At 37.9% G+C, this 20,074-nt stretch overlaps 3 protein-coding genes across 5 annotated transcripts; 1 reads left to right on the forward strand and 2 right to left on the reverse strand.

The window, feature by feature from the left end:
* Positions 1 to 322: 322 nt before the first annotated feature.
* On the reverse strand, positions 323 to 4,931 carry LOC116169946. Its single transcript, XM_031486159.1, has 2 exons — positions 4,576 to 4,931; positions 323 to 699 (listed from the first exon to the last, which is right to left on the reverse strand). Exons 1-2 carry the CDS (start codon positions 4,668 to 4,670, stop codon positions 447 to 449), a joined length of 348 nt encoding a protein of 115 aa, XP_031342019.1. The 5' UTR covers positions 4,671 to 4,931; the 3' UTR covers positions 323 to 446.
* Positions 4,932 to 10,122: 5,191 nt separating this feature from the next.
* Positions 10,123 to 12,089, reverse strand: LOC116169807 (monocarboxylate transporter 13-like). Its single transcript, XM_031485984.1, has 7 exons — positions 11,763 to 12,089; positions 11,575 to 11,701; positions 11,384 to 11,527; positions 10,965 to 11,337; positions 10,626 to 10,918; positions 10,392 to 10,580; positions 10,123 to 10,341 (listed from the first exon to the last, which is right to left on the reverse strand). Exons 1-7 carry the CDS (start codon positions 11,856 to 11,858, stop codon positions 10,220 to 10,222), a joined length of 1,344 nt encoding a protein of 447 aa, XP_031341844.1. The 5' UTR covers positions 11,859 to 12,089; the 3' UTR covers positions 10,123 to 10,219.
* Positions 12,090 to 16,502: 4,413 nt separating this feature from the next.
* LOC116169445 (cytochrome P450 6j1-like) lies at positions 16,503 to 19,296 on the forward strand. 3 transcript variants are annotated; one of them, XM_031485534.1, is made up of 6 exons: positions 16,503 to 16,792; positions 16,843 to 17,009; positions 17,055 to 17,383; positions 17,433 to 17,919; positions 18,104 to 18,370; positions 18,713 to 18,975. In XM_031485534.1, the coding sequence occupies exons 1-6, from the start codon at positions 16,593 to 16,595 to the stop codon at positions 18,808 to 18,810; spliced, it is 1,548 nt and encodes a 515-aa protein (XP_031341394.1). In that variant the 5' UTR covers positions 16,503 to 16,592; the 3' UTR covers positions 18,811 to 18,975. The 3 variants fall into 3 exon arrangements, with proteins under 3 accessions (XP_031341394.1, XP_031341393.1, XP_031341395.1); XM_031485533.1 differs by lacking the exon at positions 18,713 to 18,975 and adding an exon at positions 18,982 to 19,296 and having other exon boundaries at positions 16,506 to 16,792; XM_031485535.1 differs by lacking the exon at positions 18,713 to 18,975 and adding an exon at positions 18,982 to 19,296 and having other exon boundaries at positions 16,507 to 16,792; positions 17,433 to 17,820.
* The last annotated feature ends 778 nt before the right edge of the window (positions 19,297 to 20,074 follow it).

Below are 20,074 nucleotides of genomic sequence, written 5' to 3' on the forward strand. Positions count from 1 at the left end.
AGAAAACTTAGTAGTCTGAATAATAATGGTTCTAAACTATTTAGATCAAAGCAGTCTTGCTCATCTGTGGAGTTACTGTCGGTTTTCCCGGGAAACATCGGACTACTACTAGTTATCGTGTCCCTTACATACATACCGAAGAAGTCCAAAGGGTTTTGTTTCCTAATAATGTGGATATGCTATTCTATTTATCTACCATCCTATTTTAAAAATACAAAAACTCTGATGCTGATGGTGATATAAGAAATCAACTCCGATTTGCATAAATACCTACTATTAATAGACAAAATAATGCATAAACCTAACGACACATAGACCATTATAAATCAATCAATAACAATTTTATTTACAGCAGACCTCATTTACATGTATTAAGGTGTAAAATGATTCTTAATTTGAAAATGTTTGTTCAACGAAACAAAAAAAACGTGTCATTGCCAAATTGTTTAGTAGAACTTGTCTTCTTCTCTTTCAAGTGAGAACGCGGGAGGAAAATCGCAATCGCGATCGCCCAATCGGCAAATGCAACCGTCTCTGATGCTGTGCAGGAGGCAAGGGGCCTCTTCCTCGAAATCGAAATCGGCGGTGGGAGGTTGTTGCGTCGAAGGGGTTGCGGGTACAATTTCGTTTTCCTCGGGTGGTACGTAGTTTCTGGTCAGGATTGCGAGAAGTATCGAGTGTCTCTCGCCTCTTCCGTATCTGAAAGTCATATAAATCGTTTTAAATTTGTACAAATCAAGGAAATGCATTCATTTTCGCCTAATTGGGGACACTTTTTCGTAAAGCACACTAATACAAGAATTTAGCTAAATTTGCAAATTTAAGGGAAAAACTCAAATTAAGGCAAAGATAAAAGTGCCAGAATTACTAGATAGATTTAAGGTCGAAAGCTGCAAGATGATACCAAGTGAAATAGGTTTGGTAAAAGATTAGATCAGGATTGAGGAAGGTAGCTAGAATAGCCAGAAAGGAATGGGTTATAAAGAAAATTTTAGAACTATAATAGACAAAGGAATTTAAATTCGACAGAGCATTCGGGAACAAAAGTGCAGGATCGTATCGTATCGTATCGTATGGGTGGCACTCCCTAGGTACAGACGTTTTCAGGTCGCACTGATTAAAGGAAAAAACGCCTAAACATGTCAAAAGATTTGTCAAGGGGGACAACTTTTTAACCAAGAACTACTTCACCCCCTTTCCCCCTCTGCCCCCCCCCCCGGGTAATTCCCTTAAACATTTTAAATGACAAATGGTATCGAGTAATATAGCTTGTGTGAAAAGCGTTTCGAAGTTCTTTATTTTTACGTTTGATTTTTTAAAATCGGTCGATTCGTTTTCGGTAAAATCTGAATTAATAAATTCATTTTCACTAGCCCAAGATTGTCACAAAGGTAACTGACAGAAAACTAAATTCTTTTCTTTACCATAGCACATATTTTCGTTTGATTTTGTTTTCTATCTGAAGAAATTAAGATAGGTCGAATAAATAAATTAAATAAAGAAGAAGGAAGAAATAAATATATTGCATTTTCTTATAAACGCGGATAAATTCACCATCGTTGTCTCCGTCTAAGTTGTACTCGTGCACCCACGACCTTCTTTCATTGTCTAATTTTACAAATTTAAGAGTTATAACATGCGCGAATAACATAGTAATAGTAGCAGAAAGGGAAAGAGATCTAGAAACAGGATTAAATGGTAAGGAGACTGCAGTATGCAAATAAACAAGGAAATAACAAAATTAATGAAATGTACGAAAAGAGAAGGTAGGAAAAGATAAAGCTTCAAATAGGAAACGACACTTTATGTAAAGGAATTTCGTAATTTAAGTAGTACCTAAGGTTACCAAAGATAATCGTAGTAAAGAAGATATAAAATTTGGGGCACCGCAGGCTAAAAAGCATTTGAACAAAAGCGGGACCTGCTAAGATCCGGGATAAATATAGGAATTAGGAAAAGGCTGCTAAAAAGGTACATAAGGAGCAGAGCTGTGCAAAGGAATTGGTACAAAAGGCTTGGAAAGCCTCAAGCTCTAAAAGAGCTTGCAATTCCAAGGCTTCAAGCCTTTTCTAAAAACAGGGCTTTGGAATTTAAGTCTAAAGCCTTTTCGCGTGAGCTTGGGGCTTTGGATTTCAGACAAAGAGCTTAAATTCCTTTTAAAAGAATTGAAATCACTTTTTCATGGAAAACTCCATTTTAAGGATGCAATTCCCTTTAAAGAGCTTCAATTCCTTTTTAATAGGATTGAAATCCTCTTTAAAAAGGCTTCAATTCCTTATATGCCTCCCACTCCCACATCATTTTTTATTTCCAATTTTTGTGAGCTTGCACTTTGCAGTACGTAGAACTGTTAGTGCGTGCGGTGTTGTTGTTCTCTAATGGGATAAAGTGTAAGTATCTACCTCTATCTAGAGCCTTAACTAAATTATAATACAATTATATGCAATTATGTACTAGCAAGCAAGCAAACCAAACCAGCACTTGTGCAAACCAACTATATTTATTTATTACGTTACGGCTACTGGGTCCTGTATTCTCATTATATTTTATCCCTTCACTCAACAATTGTATAAAAACGAAAAACACTTGTTAGAGTAATAATCATTCATATTTTATTAGACATTTCAATTCCTTTTGCGAAGGAATTCCATTCCTTTGCCAAGGATTTCAATTTCTTTTAATTCCAAATCCCAATTCCTTTTCCTAACGGATTTCAATTCATTTTTAAAAAGGAATTCAATTCAATTTCAAAGGGCTTTGAGCTTAAGGCTTCGTAATTTTAAGCCTTTTTTAAAGGGCTTTGGAATTTTAAGCCCTTTTCGTGCTAAGAGGAATTTGAGCTTTCCATTCACCATTCCTCTTACACGGACTTGAGGGCTTTGAAATGAAGCCCATTGCAAAAGGGCTTTGCACAGCTCTGATAAGGAGTGTACCTCTATATCAGGACGAGTACCAGGGCTGTCCAGTATAAGGCCCGCGACCTAATTTTTTGCTAAGATTTATAAATTTCCTTCAAATACGAAATATGCACAATATCACTAATAAGGTTGCATACAAAGATGTTATAATGCGGCCCTACAAGTTGTGTACGATAGGTAGGGAAGACAAAAGTAGGATATAAGCATCGGAAATAATAAGGATTAACTGGATGGATAAGGGTATCAAACGAAGTAGTCTTGGAGCTAGTACAAGAAAGTAGGGACATGTGGAAAACCGGCTGGAGAAGACGATATGAAATGATGTCGGGCACGTGCTCAGACACGGAGGATTAGAACAGCTAGCTATAGAAGGTGGGTCAGAGGGCAAGAGAGGTGTAGGACGACCAGAGGCTTAGATACATAGACCACCTAGGTAAGAGCAGCTATGTAAAAATGAAAAGATTAGCGCAGAATAGGAAAAGGTGGTGCGTTCAACGAATCCTAGGATTGTAGACTCCTAGAAGAAAATCATAATGGCATTTTTTAAAGTGTATTTTTATGCTGCTATATCCAAAAAGGGTTCTCTTTAAGAATATGTAATGAAAACTAATAGTTGGCATTAAAAAATAAGCCTTCCTTGGCTACTATGCCACTACCACAAATTTAAAGTAGGTCATAGATTGGTAGTAAACGTTTTTATATTTTTGGATATCATAAGAATCGCCTTTAAAAAAAGTAGTTTTGGATTAGAGTTCCAGACACCCTGTCCATATAAATTTTAAACTGCAAGAGGGCATATAACTAGAGGCCCGCCACAATTCTGACAACAGGGCCCCAAAAACGATGCGGAAGCCATGAAATCGATCAATAAAGTGGTGTAAAGTAATTTTTCCCGGCAAGATTTTTACCAGGCGCGCCTTTGCATTATTTCGTCAGGGATTCTTGAAAATGAACAAAATTATTGGAATGCGAAATTGTCAACCAAGCGGATATGCTTATGAAAAGGTGTGGCCAACTTGACCGTGATCGTTTAATATTTGTAATAATTATCCATTCAAGATCAGAGATTGCATTATTAATACCTACTTGTTGATTCCTTCCACATTAATTATATACCTACAATCGGACCTTTATTAATATGTACGTATTTATTAATCTTGCATAGGTCAACTTCTTCTATAATGTGTTGCAACGCAAATTTGTATCCCCCTTCAAAATAAATGTTTTGCTGCTTTAACCCTACAATCTTGATCTTGATCTTGATCTCACACTTTTCAATATCCTCAGGAGTTATCTCCGGCAATACGGCCGCCTGTATTAGACCATAAAAGATATTTGATAAAGATCTTTTATAAAATATATTAAATATTGTATAGGAAGACGATTACATTTGATAAAATATTTGTCAATCTTTTATAAAACATATTTTATCAAATCTTTGATAGTGTAATACCGGCCTAACTGCAAATGTCACGGTACTCAAAAATTTTAGCGTATCTCCCGATTCCTAACGAACACTCAATCCAGTATTATTGCAAGGGGTAGTTTTTTGTATTTTCGAAATGGTGCAATGATTTGGATACTAAGATTATAGCATGCAGTTCTTACACAGCCCCCAAAATGTAATTACCACACCAAAGTACATAGAGGATCTTACCTTGCAAGCTGATTTATTGCGTTAGCATTTGCGTTCTCATAACACAAAGTAAACACGAAAACTAAATTGAGGAGAACCGTTTTAAAAATGAACATGATGAAGGTTGCTGCCGTTACTGGCGCATTACCATTCAAAATAAATTGTTATTCTACTCTGGATCTATATTATATTATGATTGAAAATCCGGTTTAACGATACACCGCATTAACTATTTTTAATGTCATCGTCATAATTTATGGCATATCATCAAAAATGAGTGTCCCATTCATGGTTTTCGGCGCGCACTTACGTTTCGGCAATAACAAACAATTTGCAAAATTCGAAAATCGTTAATTGTGAATCAATTTGCGTGCTCGGCCTAAATACTCGCACATGGTTTTGTAACAACGTTTTGCGTCATATACGTAGACCACGAATGATTTTCGTTAATGTTTTCATCAACTTTACCTTGGACGTGGAATACTAATTAAGTCCGTCTTGTAAACGTCAGGAAGAAGCGGTCCCATTGATTATGTGCACAATTAAGATTGCGTTTTCAGAAAAAGGTCAGGTTTTTCGATTCTGGTCGTGATCTTTTTATTTGATCGTACCTCGCGAATAGTAGTTTTTTTGAAATTGAACGTCTATTGTCACATAATTCAAAAATTCTTCACTGTAACGGGGTTCTTGATCTTTACTTAAACGGAATTCCCAATATTTTTTAAAACAGAAAGAATATTGTTGAAGTGTGCCTTTGGTAGAGATGCTATCAAAGCATCGATGGCGTCTTTCGGAATTCGCGTTTTGAGAAATGTGCTCCAAATTACTTCCCAGCCACCAGAGAAATTTTCTTGTGAATCCCTAAAAGGGGAAATAAGGAAATGACTTTCTGGTTGAAAGGTTAGAGCTTTTATTAAATAGTAGAAACCACGGCTGAGTTGACCAACAAGGAACAATTACGATTCCTAGTGCCTTATCTTGTATGTTTTTATCCAATACTCTTGCAATAATAGAAAAAGGCGGAAACGCATAGAAGTAATACTTTGACCAGTCTACTGTAAAAGCATCAACCGTTTGATTATATTATCTATGCGTAATAGAATTCGAATAAGAGTTTTGCCTTTAGTAAAAGATTATAAGGCATAGTATGCAGCCTTGATTTCTAAAAAGTTGCTCATTAACCTCCTCGCTGTGCCAGAAACCATGACAGCGTGACCCCCCCCCCCAACAACAACCTCCCCAGCCTGTTTGCGAAGCATCGGAAAATATCTCACACGAGAAAGGTTTGGGTTTTATATCCTGTCTCAATCCGACATTTTTTTGCCACAAATCCAATTCATGCCCCAACCAATTTGGAATGCATATTTTCTTATTATAATTAAAGCTACTTTCTTGTAAAGAAGTTGAAACGTTCTATGGAATAAATTCAATGGACGTAGAAAAAAATTTTTAAAATGATAGTGATGATATACATATTGTCATCAACTATATTTATTTTAAATGGACGCCATATTGGATTTTTATTCTGTTTGATACAGTTTTTAGCGCATTTTTGCAAAAAATTTTTTTTGTAAAAAGTAGCTTTTAATCTCACTTTGGCTGGCTGGCTGGCTGGCTGGCTGGCAGCAAATGTGGGCGCGTAGAAGAACTCTTGTAGAAAGGCAACGGGTGTACGTGTATCTACAGGGCCGTGAAATTTGTCAACCTTAGGGACATGGCTACATGATGTGGGGTTGGCGACATCTGGGCGTCATCCTCGAGCGTAGTATACTAACGTGAAGGTTTTTCAGTTTTTTCCTATCTTCTACTACAGTTTTGGTCCGATTCTTTTGAAATTGGTGTCGTCGGAAAGATGTTGTAAACGCGCACAACTCCTGCGTGGCGGAATTTTGTTTTTTGTCATAGGGGCGAAATTAACGACCTTTTGCGAGGCGGCGCGCGCGTCTTTGAGAAGTAGTCAGGCGCCTTTTACCTTCCGTTGCGAACTCACGCGGTTTAACGTTTCGTGAATCTCGAATCGCTGTCTCTCTTTCTCGTGTCGCCAATAGAAGTGAATTGCGAGTGAACGGGACGTCGGAAGTGGGTACCGTAAAAGGGAATGTGGTAGCCCGCGACACGATCTCACTGATGGTGGAGTCAAATCTTCAAACGCGAATTGCGGGTGAACGGGACGTCGGAAGGGGGTACCGTCAAAGGAATTGTGGTAGCCCCCGACACGATCTTCCTGATGGTGGAGTCAAATCTTCAAACGCGAATTGCGGGTGAACGGGACGTCGGAAGTGGGTACCGTAAAAGGGAATGTGGTAGCCCGCGACACGATCTCACTGATGGTGGAGTCAAATCTTCAATCGCGAATTGCGGGTGAACGGGACGTCGGAAGGGGTACCGTCAAAGGAAATGTGGTAGCCCCCGACACGATCTTCCTGATGGTGGAGTCAAATCTTCAAACGCGAATTGCGGGTGAACGGGACGTCGGAAGTGGGTACCGTCAAAGGGAATGTGGTAGCCCCCGACACGATCTTCCTGATGGTGGAGTCAAATCTTTAAAAGCGAATTGCGGGTGCACGAGGAAAGTGGGAAGCGGTTAGTGAATGTAGTAGCCTTCGACAAGATCTGTTATTGATGGTTGAATCGAAAGTGGCTAATAGAATACTGATCTGCCACACAAAAATGCGCTGAAGTCCCTTCGATCTCAAACGAGGACTTTGATAATTTTTTTTTTCTATTTCCAACCATGTATATCAAGTGATCATTGAAATAATAAACATGGGTAAACTTACAATTTTCATTTTTAGCGCATTTTTGCAAATTTATTTGTAAAAAGTAGCTTTTAATCTCACTTTGGCTGGCTGGCTGGCTGGCTGGCGGCTGGCTGGCAGCAAATGTGGGCGCGTAGAAGAACTCTTGTAGAAAGGCAACGGGTGTACGTGTATCTACAAGGCCGTGTAATTTGTCAACCTTAGGGACAGGGCTACATGATGTGGGGTTGGCGACATCTGGGCGTCATCCTCGAGCGTAGTATACTAACGTGAAGGTTTTTCAGTTTTTTCCTATCTTCTACTACAGTTTTGGTCCGATTCTTTTCAAATTGGTGTCGTCGGAAAGATGTTGTAAACGCGCACAACTCCTGCGTGGCGGAATTTTGTTTTTTGTCATAGGGGCGAAATTAACGACCTTTTGCGAGGCGCGCGCGCGCGTCTTCGAGAAGTAGTCAACTTCGGGCGCCTTTTATCTTCCGTTGCGAACTCACGCGGTTTAACGTTTCGTAAATCTCGAATCGCTGTCTCTCTTTCTCGTGCCGCCAATAGAAGTGAATTGCGAGTGAACGGGACGTCGGAAGTGGGTACCGTAAAAGAGAATGTGGTAGCCCCCGACACGATCTTCCTGATGGTGGAGTCAAATCTTCAAACGCGAATTGCGGGTGAACCGAACGTCGGAAGTGGGTACCGTCAAAGGGAATGTGGTAGCCCCCGACACGATCTTACTGATGGTGGAGTCAAATCTTTAAAAGCGAATTGCGGGTGCACGCGGAAAGTGGGAAGCGGTTAGTGAATGTAGTAGCCTTCGACAAGATCTGTTATTGATGGTTGAGTCGAAAGTGGCTAATAGAATACTGATCTGCCACACAAAAATGCGCTGAAGTCCCTTCGATCTCAAACGAGGACTTTGATAATTTTTTATTCATAGTTGGCCATGGAAACAAAATTAGCATAAAGGCCTAACTGTCATTTTACAATGTAACATTTGTTTACACTGCGCAAGGCAACTGCGGCAGTAGCTAAGCGGTGCCGAATGTGCTTAGTTACTAATGGAATGCATTGTGAACATTTGCTGTAATTTGAAATTCCGTTACTATATATTTTTATGTTAATTAATTCTTTAATAAAACTACTGGCCGGCCAGACAATTGTAACATTGCAAAATGCCAATTGCTTGCTGTTTCCATGGCCAACTATGAAGAAAAAATGAAAATTGTAATTTTACCAATATTTATAATTTGGATGATAACTCGTTGTACATGGTTGGAAAGAGAAAAAAATACTCTACCAAACTGAGTTAAAATCCAATATAGCATCCATTTAAAATAAGGAAGTCAATATCTCGACAACCGCCATTTTGAAAAATGTTTGTCTATGTCCATTGAATTTATCCCATCGAACGTTTCAACTTTTATTTGAAACTTTTTTGATAGCACTCTTTGTTACTAAAATATTTGAACTTGTTAAAAATGTCGATTTTCACTTTTTTCCAATTATCTATGAAACGATTTATTTTTTTGCCCAAAATCGTCCTGAAACCTTCATTTTCATGGCTACTTTCTGTCAGGAAATTTTGGTTTCCATGACAGAGCTAGAACAGACTGTTTCATGACGCTTGTCACTTTACCGGCCGCATCTGTGACATTGCTAAATGTCTATAATGACTACTGTCATCACTGACAGATTGACATTAATCAAAAGTTCCATATAAAAATTGAAATGTTATATTAAAACACGATTTCGGGAAAATTTAATACAAAACTCGTCAGTAAAATGACATTACTTACCTCGGAAATTTAAGTACTCAGCCTCGTACTTCAATATTTCCTCGCCAGTAATGTGACATTTTCCCGACTTTTATAATCATAATAAACCACATTATCACGACCCATTAGTATTCAACCCAAACGCAAAAACCTTAACAGCACTACAGGCTCACAAAATACTGTAATATCTCCACCAATAACCCAAGCAACCATACCCTCCCACACACACCCTCCCACCCTCACACACACACACACACCCTCCCACCCTCACACACACACACACAAGGTTATAGTTACGTATCTATATTTAGATTATGCATTTTTACTAAACTATTTCGGTATTCCGAAGTCGTGTTACTATATTTAAACGTAAACATACTTTTAAAAACACATAAGAACGTTCATGCGCACAATACACGAAATAAAAACAATCCTTACTTAGACAAACCATGTTCTTTAAGAAAACAGTCGTAAGACCCTTTAAGTTTCTTCTATTTTTCAAATTCTTCAAAATTCTCAGATCTATCAGGCGATTGCTCAATGTTCAGATACATAAAATTCGTCATATTCTGAGAATTTTTCCGATTTTTCCTATAATTCACATATTTCATACACTTGGGATTCATCGTTTACTTGGGATTTTCTTTTCTTTAGATTGTTTCGTCTCGTTTTATGGGCCCCCCGATTCTCGAAATTCTTTAGTTGCATTTCTTCTTCAGATTCATCTGCTTCTTTGTATTCTTTCGTTTTTTTTTAATTATTCCGATTCTTAACACTGTCAGACAGTTCTTTGAACCTTTTGAATACCTACTTCGGATGTTTCGGTTTCTTCAGCTTAATAGACATATTTCTTATCTTTAAGATTCTTCGAATTGTTCCACTTCCCCTGCTCCAAGAGTTGAACCATCCTACGTGGTCAAGCCAAAATGTGTAGATTGATAAAAGGACAACCTATTAATATGAATACTTCCCACCTTTTATTAAAAAGGTGACTGTCCGATTTCTGACTACTATTCGGCGACACATTTTTTGTGAATACAGAATTCATAATTTTACATTCTATTCGCGCCTTATAGATACATTAAATACCTATTTTAACTTATATAGATTCTTGTGGTGCACACAGTGTAAATTAATCATTCATTTTCTAACAAATTTGGCGTATACCATCTCAATTAACCATGGGACTGCACATAAAATATGAGCTAAGGTCAGAAGATGGACAACCATATCCAGCCTTCCAGTAGTTTGCTTCACGAAACCTGCGCAAATCTGATGCCAAACCCGTGGGTAAATGCAAAATAGTCCTTACTCATTAAAGGTCCAAACGATAAAGCAACGCATCCACAAACCACCATATATAAAGAAAAGGCCGTCACGAATCTTGTTGGAAAGGCTTCAGCAACAACTAAAGGTAACGGGATTTGTATGAAGCTACGCAAAAATCCAAGCACAGCTGATATCACAACAATCCACCAAAACGAGTCCCCAACAACGTAAACTGTAACAAACCGTTCACTTGTGAGACAAAACCTCCATTACTTACGTATGCGAAATATCGCCGAAAATGAAGCTCCAAAAAGAAATAACTTTCGGCTACTAATGTCGATGCGTGAAGTTAACAAAAAGACAAATATTCTAGAAATTAAGTCTGCAGTAAAGTATGTAGTCATTACTAATGTCAATTCATCTGTACTGAAACCGGCAGTGGTTAATAGCAATGGAAAAATGGAAATAAACGCTAAATCAGATGTCATCGATAGTGATAAACCTAACACTATATTAACAAATGAGGGCTGTTTGAATAGACCCAAATCCAACGCCTTTTCCACAGATTTCCTACAAAACTTTTAGGTGACGATCAATTAGACTTTTGGTATCTCACCATGCATCGAGTAATTTTCTGTCACGTCTCGTCGATGTGCACAGTGTTGGTACCGGCTCTTTATTCTCCTCTAAGTTATTACCGCTAAGTTGGTACATTTGCGAATTTGCATCCAAGGGTTCCTTCTTCATGTACCACTCGACTGGTTGCAAACTAAGCATGGCTGGGAAACAGTGTAATCCATACGCGGATATAAGCGCAACAGTTCCTCTAAATCCGAAGGTATCCATTGACAGTGTTGCTAAGAACGGGAAGGAAATATTAAGTGCAGCTACTAGGACTTGAGCCATGGCCATTGCCGCGTTTCGCCTCGTATCAAAGTAGCGATTGAAGGCCGTGAAAACTGCCGGCATCATCAAACCGAACCCCATGCCTGCAAGAAAAGCTCTCGTGTTTCCTAAATTAAGCATTTTTGACACCTTGCAAAATTCCCCATGTGATCACCAGTTGAGCTCGGCTCGTAACGAATATGCACGAGAAACTGCCCAAAAAGTACAATAGAGCCCCCAGTAGACCGACTACACGATACGAAGTCCTCTGCAGAAGCTGGTTTGCTGGTAACCCTGAAATTTTGGGGCGATGATTTGGTTTTGTTGACGCCTAGACCTACCAGTGAAACAGAGCACTGTGTTAAACACGGAATTTACTATTGCTGTTCCGCTTGTTTCGTCTCCGATGGTGGCGAGAAACGGCCCGTATACTACCCCAAAAACTCCAGTGGGTACAATTATAGAACCCTGTCATGCAACAATATGCGCGCGTTTATTTTTAATTTCCATTGCCAGACGACACACTTACAAATACTGTCGCAACGGCCAACGCTACGACAATTCCCCAGCCCCCATCTGGTGGAAGAAGCTTATTCTCGAGATCTTCTGTTTTCTTAACCGCCATTTACAGTAAAGAAGACTAAACACTAACCATAAAACTTAATCAGCGAATTGGCGTGTTCTTGAAAGGATTACTAAATTGTTATCTTGATCACTATACGATCAATTAATTCTTGAATGATTTAAGCAAAAAGTAACCGAGATATAAACAATGTCAAAGGTTATCGGGATGACACGCGTGAATCGGCAGACTACCGCTACTTACAAATGGTTTCTAAGAAATACTGGACAATGCAAAATAACGCCAACAAATCCGCTTCCCTTTTAGGAGAATAATCGTAATTCCATGCAAAAGGAATTCAAGGAAGATTCCAAAACACGCCACAAGCATGTCTTTTTGAGTAAGAAACGCCAGCCATTATTTCTGACTCACCTCGCCTTGCAATCAGAGTATGATATGGATCTAAGTCATAAATGATTCAAGTTAAAAACATTGCACCTAGAGAACGATACAAATATGTTCCACAGATCGGTTCCTCGATTACGTTAAATCGACATCCGCTACAAATTCTTAAAAATAGCCGACGAGTACGTCATATAATTCAAAAAGAAATTAAAGTAACTTACAGATATCGCTAGAATCAGTTTTTTTCTTTAGGTACAGCTCTCCCTTGAGAAGGCTCCCTCTTAGAAAAGTTGAAAACTGGATCGCTTTTGGAGTGGGACTCTTCTTGTACGGAAAATTTAATGATAATGAACGTTTACTTATCTTGACCGCATTCAAACCGGGCCAAAGTTCGGGAAAACGTGAATCGAGTTCCTGTTACCGCACAAAAATAAAAGGGCCAAACTACACCGAACTCGCCAATTCGTTCGCTCGATATTTGAGTTATTTCGTAAGCGATTTAGTTGTCTGCTTATTTAACGCAAACTGTTTTATAACGTTTAGTAAACCGTGTCCTGCAGCCGCATCAGTGTGCACAAGCTTCTGTATCAAGGATCCATTTTTCTCTCATCTCTATACAAGATACAAGCTGATTATGTTTGCTACAAGTTTTGCTGGGTCAAGTTTTCGATACTTATTAGTTTTCGAGAATCAGCTCTTGAAAATCTGTAATTTTCGAAAAACAGCCCTTTTGTCTCACATTTTTTGCTCTTTTTGACCAAACAAACGATGCACCAAAAAATGTTTTGTTTGTTTCAATGGGATTTCTTTGTGTCACATGTAACGGATGTCGTGAGTGTTGTGTTGTCAAAATCACCAGCAAGTGTTTTGTTTATGATGAGGAAGTGACTGCGTCGAGTCCTGATGTCTCTAAAATGGGGGAGAAGGGGATAATTTCTCTTAAAAAAGCCAGTAAAACTAGCCAATGTGGCGTCACTTCTCCTCCACACGTTGTGTAGCGAAAATTACACGAGGACTCAGTCGCTCGCGACTTTCAAGAAACATAAGGCATCCACATATGCTATTCCTAAATGCGATCTCCATTACCCAAATTCGATGTAAAAAAAAATTGAAAATATGAAACTAAGGGTCAAGACAAAAGAAGGAAGGTACAGCCAGTCAGTACTCTTGATTTCCATAAAGTATGTATCCATTCACCGTATTTCGAATGAAGAAGTGATTCTTCGCCTTGTCGATGTTAATGACCTCGGAGTAAAGTTTGCAATCACCTCCCAACAAATGACTTCTTTAAAAATGCAGAAGATCTCCCAGAATCGTTACTCACTTTCCTCTAAAGCTAAAACGAAGAGAATCCAGAAACAGACCCCGTACTTTTACTTCAAGTCAATTCTTTCCATTCCATGGGTGCCATCAAGTGTAACATACCTGTCACATTATGTGGAGCAGTCAGGGTCAGGCTTCTCTAGACTGACGAAGATGCCTACGTCCCTGGAGAATGGAAACTATTCCACTTGAACACTACAAGGAAGTGAAACTGCATTCCGTCACTATACAAGAATTGATGATCCTGATGAACCTACTCATCCTGATCCTCATGAAGTAGTGGAAATGGTACATACAGTTCATAATCCATCGTAAGCCTAATGCGAAAATATGTCGCTAACACAATTCTATGTTTCGACTGCTTTTTTGTATGGGAAACTAGACCTGGACATCTTTATGAAACAACCTAAGGGATACGAGAGTGGATCCCATTTTGTTTGCCATCTCAAACGCAGCCTTTATGGTCTCAGCAAGCTCCAAGATGATGGGACAAAACGTTGGGAGCTTTCATGATCAAAAAAGGATTTAAAAGTGATGCTGATGCTTGTTTGTTCATGAAGAAGCAAGGAGAAGATATAATAATGTTTCTAGCGCTATATATGTAGATGATGGTCCACTACCACCGAATAATGCATCACTGAAATTTCGTGAGAAATTTTGGAAATGAATTCAAAATTACAATGAAACCAGCCTCGTCTTATATTGGAATATAAATCGAAATAATCAAAGATGAATCGATTAGAGTTAGTCAAACGAGTTATACAAGAAAACTCCTGCAAAGGTTTGGAATGGAACACTGTAAACCAGTTTCCATATCGATTATTAACAAAAATATTCAACCAGGGACGGAATTCAGAAATTTCCATATAGACACGCAGTTGGAACACTGATGTACCACATGACAGGTAAAAGGCCAGATATTGCATATGCTGTTGGAATTGCATCTAGAAGTCCTGAAAAATCAACTCAACCAGTAAGTGCGTTTTTCCTACAATCGTTTAAGAATTAACCAGATCGCGTACGCAAAGTGCTTAATTCCCGCACTAGTGCGGGAATGTCAATAGATTGCAGGAACACGCATATTTCGTCATATTCAACTGCTGACTATGGAATAATTTTCAAACCACGCTATAAAAGTGGTCTTAACCTGCTACTGTCAATGTCAACATTGATAAAAATATATCCCTCTCACACTCACATAATGCTTAATGAGTTTCTTTCTAGCTTATTAGAAGTCAGATAATTTTTTTCCATATACAGATATACATAGGGATTTCCTATGTCTACTTTCAAATTATAAAAAGTCTTCTGAAAGACGCCCAATTTTATGCAACCAAAATAATTTCTTTAAACAAATAAAGATCTGGCTGTCATATTAATTATTAATTTGAATATTGTGGCTTTGGATTCACAGAAAATAAATCTCATAAGCTCATTTAACTCCTAAACGAAAATTAGAATAGGGAAGTCGGAGCGATAATCATATAACATAAGCGAACGCTGTCCGTGTCGCGGAGTGGTGTCACGGGTAGGATATACTTCACGTTATACATAGCACGCACGCTGGATGTAGCATAATTGTTGCCAGTGGTAAACTGCGCTCTACAATACGTTACGGGGCATTACAATGAAACATTTGTTTTGTGTATCTATACTAGCCAGCGGCCAGCAGCGTAGTCGCTGGCATTTCTAGTATTCAAATTAATTAATCTGACACGCAGATCTTCATTTGTTGTAGATAGTCATTTTGGTTGCATAAAGTTAGGCGTCCTTTAGAAGACTTTTTATCATGTAAAAGTAGACATAAGAAATTCCTATAGGAAATCCCAATGTCTACTTCTACATGAATAGCACTGTAGGTATAGAAAGCCGAAACTCGTTATGGAAGGTTCTGAAGATAGCATCTGAATTCCAGATAGCGAAACCATTATTCAAGCCTGCGTGATAATATGGGTTTGAGCTTGAGGTATAACAAATTATTCAATGAGGGAAGGTGTTGAAATCAAGAATACTCTAATTACATTTGCATTAATTTGTAGTGTGCTCTGTGAATGTTCATTGTATGTGTAGTCTGGGTGATGTTATAATTAACTAAAAAGATCGTTTTGCTGTCATAAAATTGTGTCCAGTTTTTCTAACGAATATACAAGTTTTTATTATTTCCGAGACTGTGAGTACAAATCCCAACAGATTTACCAAAACAAATTTTCCATGGATAATATATCAAATATTATAATATAATTAGAAGCTATGTATATTCCGTTATTCAACGTGAGGAATTTGTTTACTTAAATAATCCTCAATTACATTCACATGATATCAACATTATAAGTTGTCATCATCCTCACGTGGGTGAACTCAGATGAACTTATGTTGTTCAGGGGTGTACCTCAGGGCTCAGATCTCGGACCTTTATTATTTACTGTATACGTTGACTTGTAAATAACTATTATAAATAGTTTTTTTTATTAATAAACCGACTTGACTCGACTTGACTATATGCCAGAGAGGGACTACGCTCCTATATGCTGATGAATTGATGTTGCAAATTTAAACTCATCAATTGTGCTTTAGAATTCGCTTCAAGACAATCTATAAATCACTGCTTGAGACTAAACCCTAAAAAGCCCCAATTATTAATATTTAGCGCTGGTGTCAGTCCCTGAACTTACACCTTTTGTCGCCCGTTTGCTTGTAGTACACACTCTGTTGGCAATAAAGACATTTATTATTATTAATATTATTAAGTTTAGTATCAAACCTTATCCAATCTGATAAGAAAAGAAGCGTAAACATATTTTTAGAAATGAGTTCCTAGCCGTTACTAAAATTCTAGATTACAACAATTACAAACACGCGCAATGATAAGTGGTGACTCATCTAATACTATGCGATCAAAAATGAGTTGCTGTCGAGTCGCCTTTGGAATTTTTGTTTACATGGAAAATTGTATTTAACTTGAACTTATCTAATTATCTAATTCATAAATAACTTGTTCATAATATTATTGAATAATTGAGTTACATTAACTGCGCTTTGTTACCAATTACTGCGTAGTATTACATCAAAATGTGGTTTTTAGTAATATTCCCTGTGTTGATAATAACATTATACAAGGTACGAAAGATCTACACCTACTGGAAAGGCCGAGGGGTACCTTATTGCGTGCATCCCTTGCATTGTTTCGGACTGTTTAGTGAAAACGCACTCCGGATCAATTGTTATTCTGATGTTTTCGAAGAACTATACTATAAATTTAAAAATAAAAGGTGGGTTTGAAAATCTACGTTCTTCACTTTGCAAAGCACTAATTTTGCAGGTACATCGGGTTCTACAACTTTTTCCAGCCAGTTCTACTGATTCGCGACCCAAATCTCCTTAAACGCATATGTGTGAAGGACTACCACGCATTTTCTGTACATTCAGAAGCTATACCATTGAATCTAGACGAGCAATGGTCCAAAAACATGTACGCCGAGACGAATAGTAAGAAAGGTTGCTTTGACGATGTCATTCAAAGGTTATTTGCAGCACAGCGGTGGCAAAAGTTAAGAACATCGATGACGCCGTCTTTTACAAGTAATAAACTGAAAAGCTCGTTTCCTGCAGTTGAACAATTTGCCATCGAGTTCGTTAATTACCTGAGAGAGAGCATTGATAAAAACGTTACCGTGAATATGCTGGAGATTATCAGAAGAGTTTTAAGCGATATTACGGTTAACGCTTACTTTGGTGTTAAGTGTGACTCTTTAAGGGAGCCCAAAAATATAGTTCATCTGATGGTTCACGAAGCGATGACGCTACCTTGTTTTCACGGTTTTACCCATTTGTGTAGCAGAGTCTGCCCCAAATTGTTACAGGTACTACACTTAATTCTGACTGAAACCTAACTAAATCTCACTGTTCCAGCTACTTGGCGTAAAAGTGTACAAGGCAAGTGTACAGAATTTTTTTGCTGAGATGATGGAAAGGCGCTTACAGTTAGAATTTGAGAATGGGTTCAAACCTTACGATATCATTACCGCTTTACCTGAATTGCAAGGTGTCAAATTTTCAAATACGGAGAAGCTTAATAGAAGTTTAATTGACGACATCACAGGCCATGCATTTCTACTGACATTTGCGGGCTATGAAACTACTGTGACCACTCTGATGTCATTACTTTATGAGCTAACGGTCAACGATGTTGTCCAAGAAAATTTATACAGAGATATCATTCAAACTTTGGATAAATACAATGGAAATGTATGTTACGAGTCAGTTAAGGCGATGGAATATCTAGAGAGCGCAATTGAGGGTAACAATCTCATTTTTTCTGGAAGATTGAGAATGCTTTCTTTGTCCTTTGCGTGCACCATATGGTTTAGTTTCTCCCGAAAAGGGTCTGTCGAAATTGGTTCGTATTTTGTCACATTGTGTAGTTTGCTCAACTGGTTAGCTACCATTTACAATAATGCGATTATTTCTTCCCATGGAAAAAGAAGTTTTTCCAAAAAAATAGTTTCGAGCATCCTCAAGCCTTCATTAATTAGCCCTTAACCAATTTTAAAGAAAAGGAAGTATACATAATTTTTTTGCAGAAGTCCTGAGGCTACATCCCCCTGCCCCAGTAATTGATCGGCTAGCAACGGTAAACTACGAAATCAAAGCAGAACATCCAAACGAGGAAGATGTGGTAATCGAAAAAGGTACGCCAATTTGGATTTTGGCAAAAGCGATCCAAAACGATGCCGATTACTTTCCTGATCCGAAAAAGTTTAACCCCGATCGATTTTTGAGCAAAAATCGACATACAGTCGCGCAATACACAAACATACCCATTGGAGCAGGGCCTAGATCTTGTCCTGGTAAGAACACAAGGTTTAGAACCCCCCGAAAAATGCCCCAAACGCATTACGCGGTTATTGAGGATTAGGCTCTTATATAGAGTTGTTACAAATGACGTTCATGATTTCAAGCGTACATAAATCTAAATTTGTTTATCCTACAACGAAATGAAGGAAAACTCAAAAAGTTTCATCACGGCTGCTCGATATGGCAACCTCGTGTGATACGACAAATGTTCAACCTGTAATCAAGGTTTGTCATAAATAAGTATTAATCAATAGTTTCGATGGTATTGGTCTGAAGGTATCCTTTTCGTAATGATGGTATAGGTATGCACTTTATCTTTGATGTAAAAATTACAGGGTGTGATATCCCAAGAACTTGGAGAACACTTCAAGAGAGCGTCGTCATTTGGACCTCATTGGAGCTCATACGTACCCAAAGCAACGTTAACAACTGAAGTGGTCATAAAACATATTAGATCCAAATAATCAGAAACATCGTTTGTAAGAACCCTGTATATATTCTAATTTGAAATCTTAAAATAGCTTATATAACCGAGAGCCCCACGGGTACATCAATCCGACACTGCTTTTAGATAGATTCTTAGTCCAATTTCTTTTCCTTTTAGGGTATCGATATGGAATACTGCAAGTGAAAGTGATTATCGTCAATTTGTTGTTAAATTTCAAACTTTTACCAACGGAGCAGACTTACGTGAGGAAATCTAGCAAAACTTATACCATCCGTAAACATGGTGTTTGGGTTCATTTAAAGACCAGACTGAAATAAAACGTATATTGAACAATAAATTAAAGCATATTCTACATTTAATGCAATTTTGTGCTTGATTCTTAATTTTTTCATTTATTTTGTTTTCATATGTAGAATTGAACTACTTAGTACCGTTCTTAGTCGAACGACAAAATAGATAAATGTATCCGAACGTTTTCGCGTAATGTAGTAATCAGGGTCCGAACTTCTGTGAAATCCATTAATTTAAAAGGTTAAAAAAGGAACGAACCCCTATTGTCCTATTGCATAAAACTCTTGTTTAAAATTTAACTTTGGAATCAGCAAATATCAGCATTTCTCACAAATTAACAGCGCTAAAATGGAAACAGTCAGCGAGGATTCTATAATCGGTCCGTGCAGAATAAACTTGGAGGATTCGGATTGAAAACCATGTCTTTATTTCAACGATCATTCAGTTATAAAGTGTCGAAAGTATATAATTCATTCCCTGCCACGTGAAATTGCTAAACGAACAGGAACGTGGAATTTGAGAGTAGTTGTATGATATTTTAATTTTTCCTCAGTTTTATTATTCTCGTATTATAATCTTATTTCCTTTGTTTGTTAAATGATAATTAGCATAAATTCGTACAAGGTTCAGTGAAAGAGCAGAGTTTAGTGCGCCTAAACTATTAAACTCCACCTTGGGGTTCCTCTTACAACAGTACTACTACGTTACGTTAGCTGTTAGTTTATGTGTATTTACTGGTAAGTACAGAGTGAGCAACAAAGATTGAAGCGTGCCGCTTCAGCTAAATTGGCAATGTGCCGCTCATAGCATATGCTGATTTGATACAAGATACGAAATACGAATAGACGCACGTCACTGTGACAGCGCAGAACGTCATTTTCGTATACACCTCCATACAAAGAAGGTAGTTTTGATATTAATAGGAACAAGCGGTGATGACGCACGCTTCAATCATTGT

This window comes from Photinus pyralis, unplaced genomic scaffold (genome assembly GCF_008802855.1).
Source record: "Photinus pyralis isolate 1611_PpyrPB1 unplaced genomic scaffold, Ppyr1.3 Ppyr1.4_LG4, whole genome shotgun sequence".
Lineage (NCBI taxonomy): Eukaryota > Metazoa > Arthropoda > Insecta > Coleoptera > Lampyridae > Photinus > Photinus pyralis.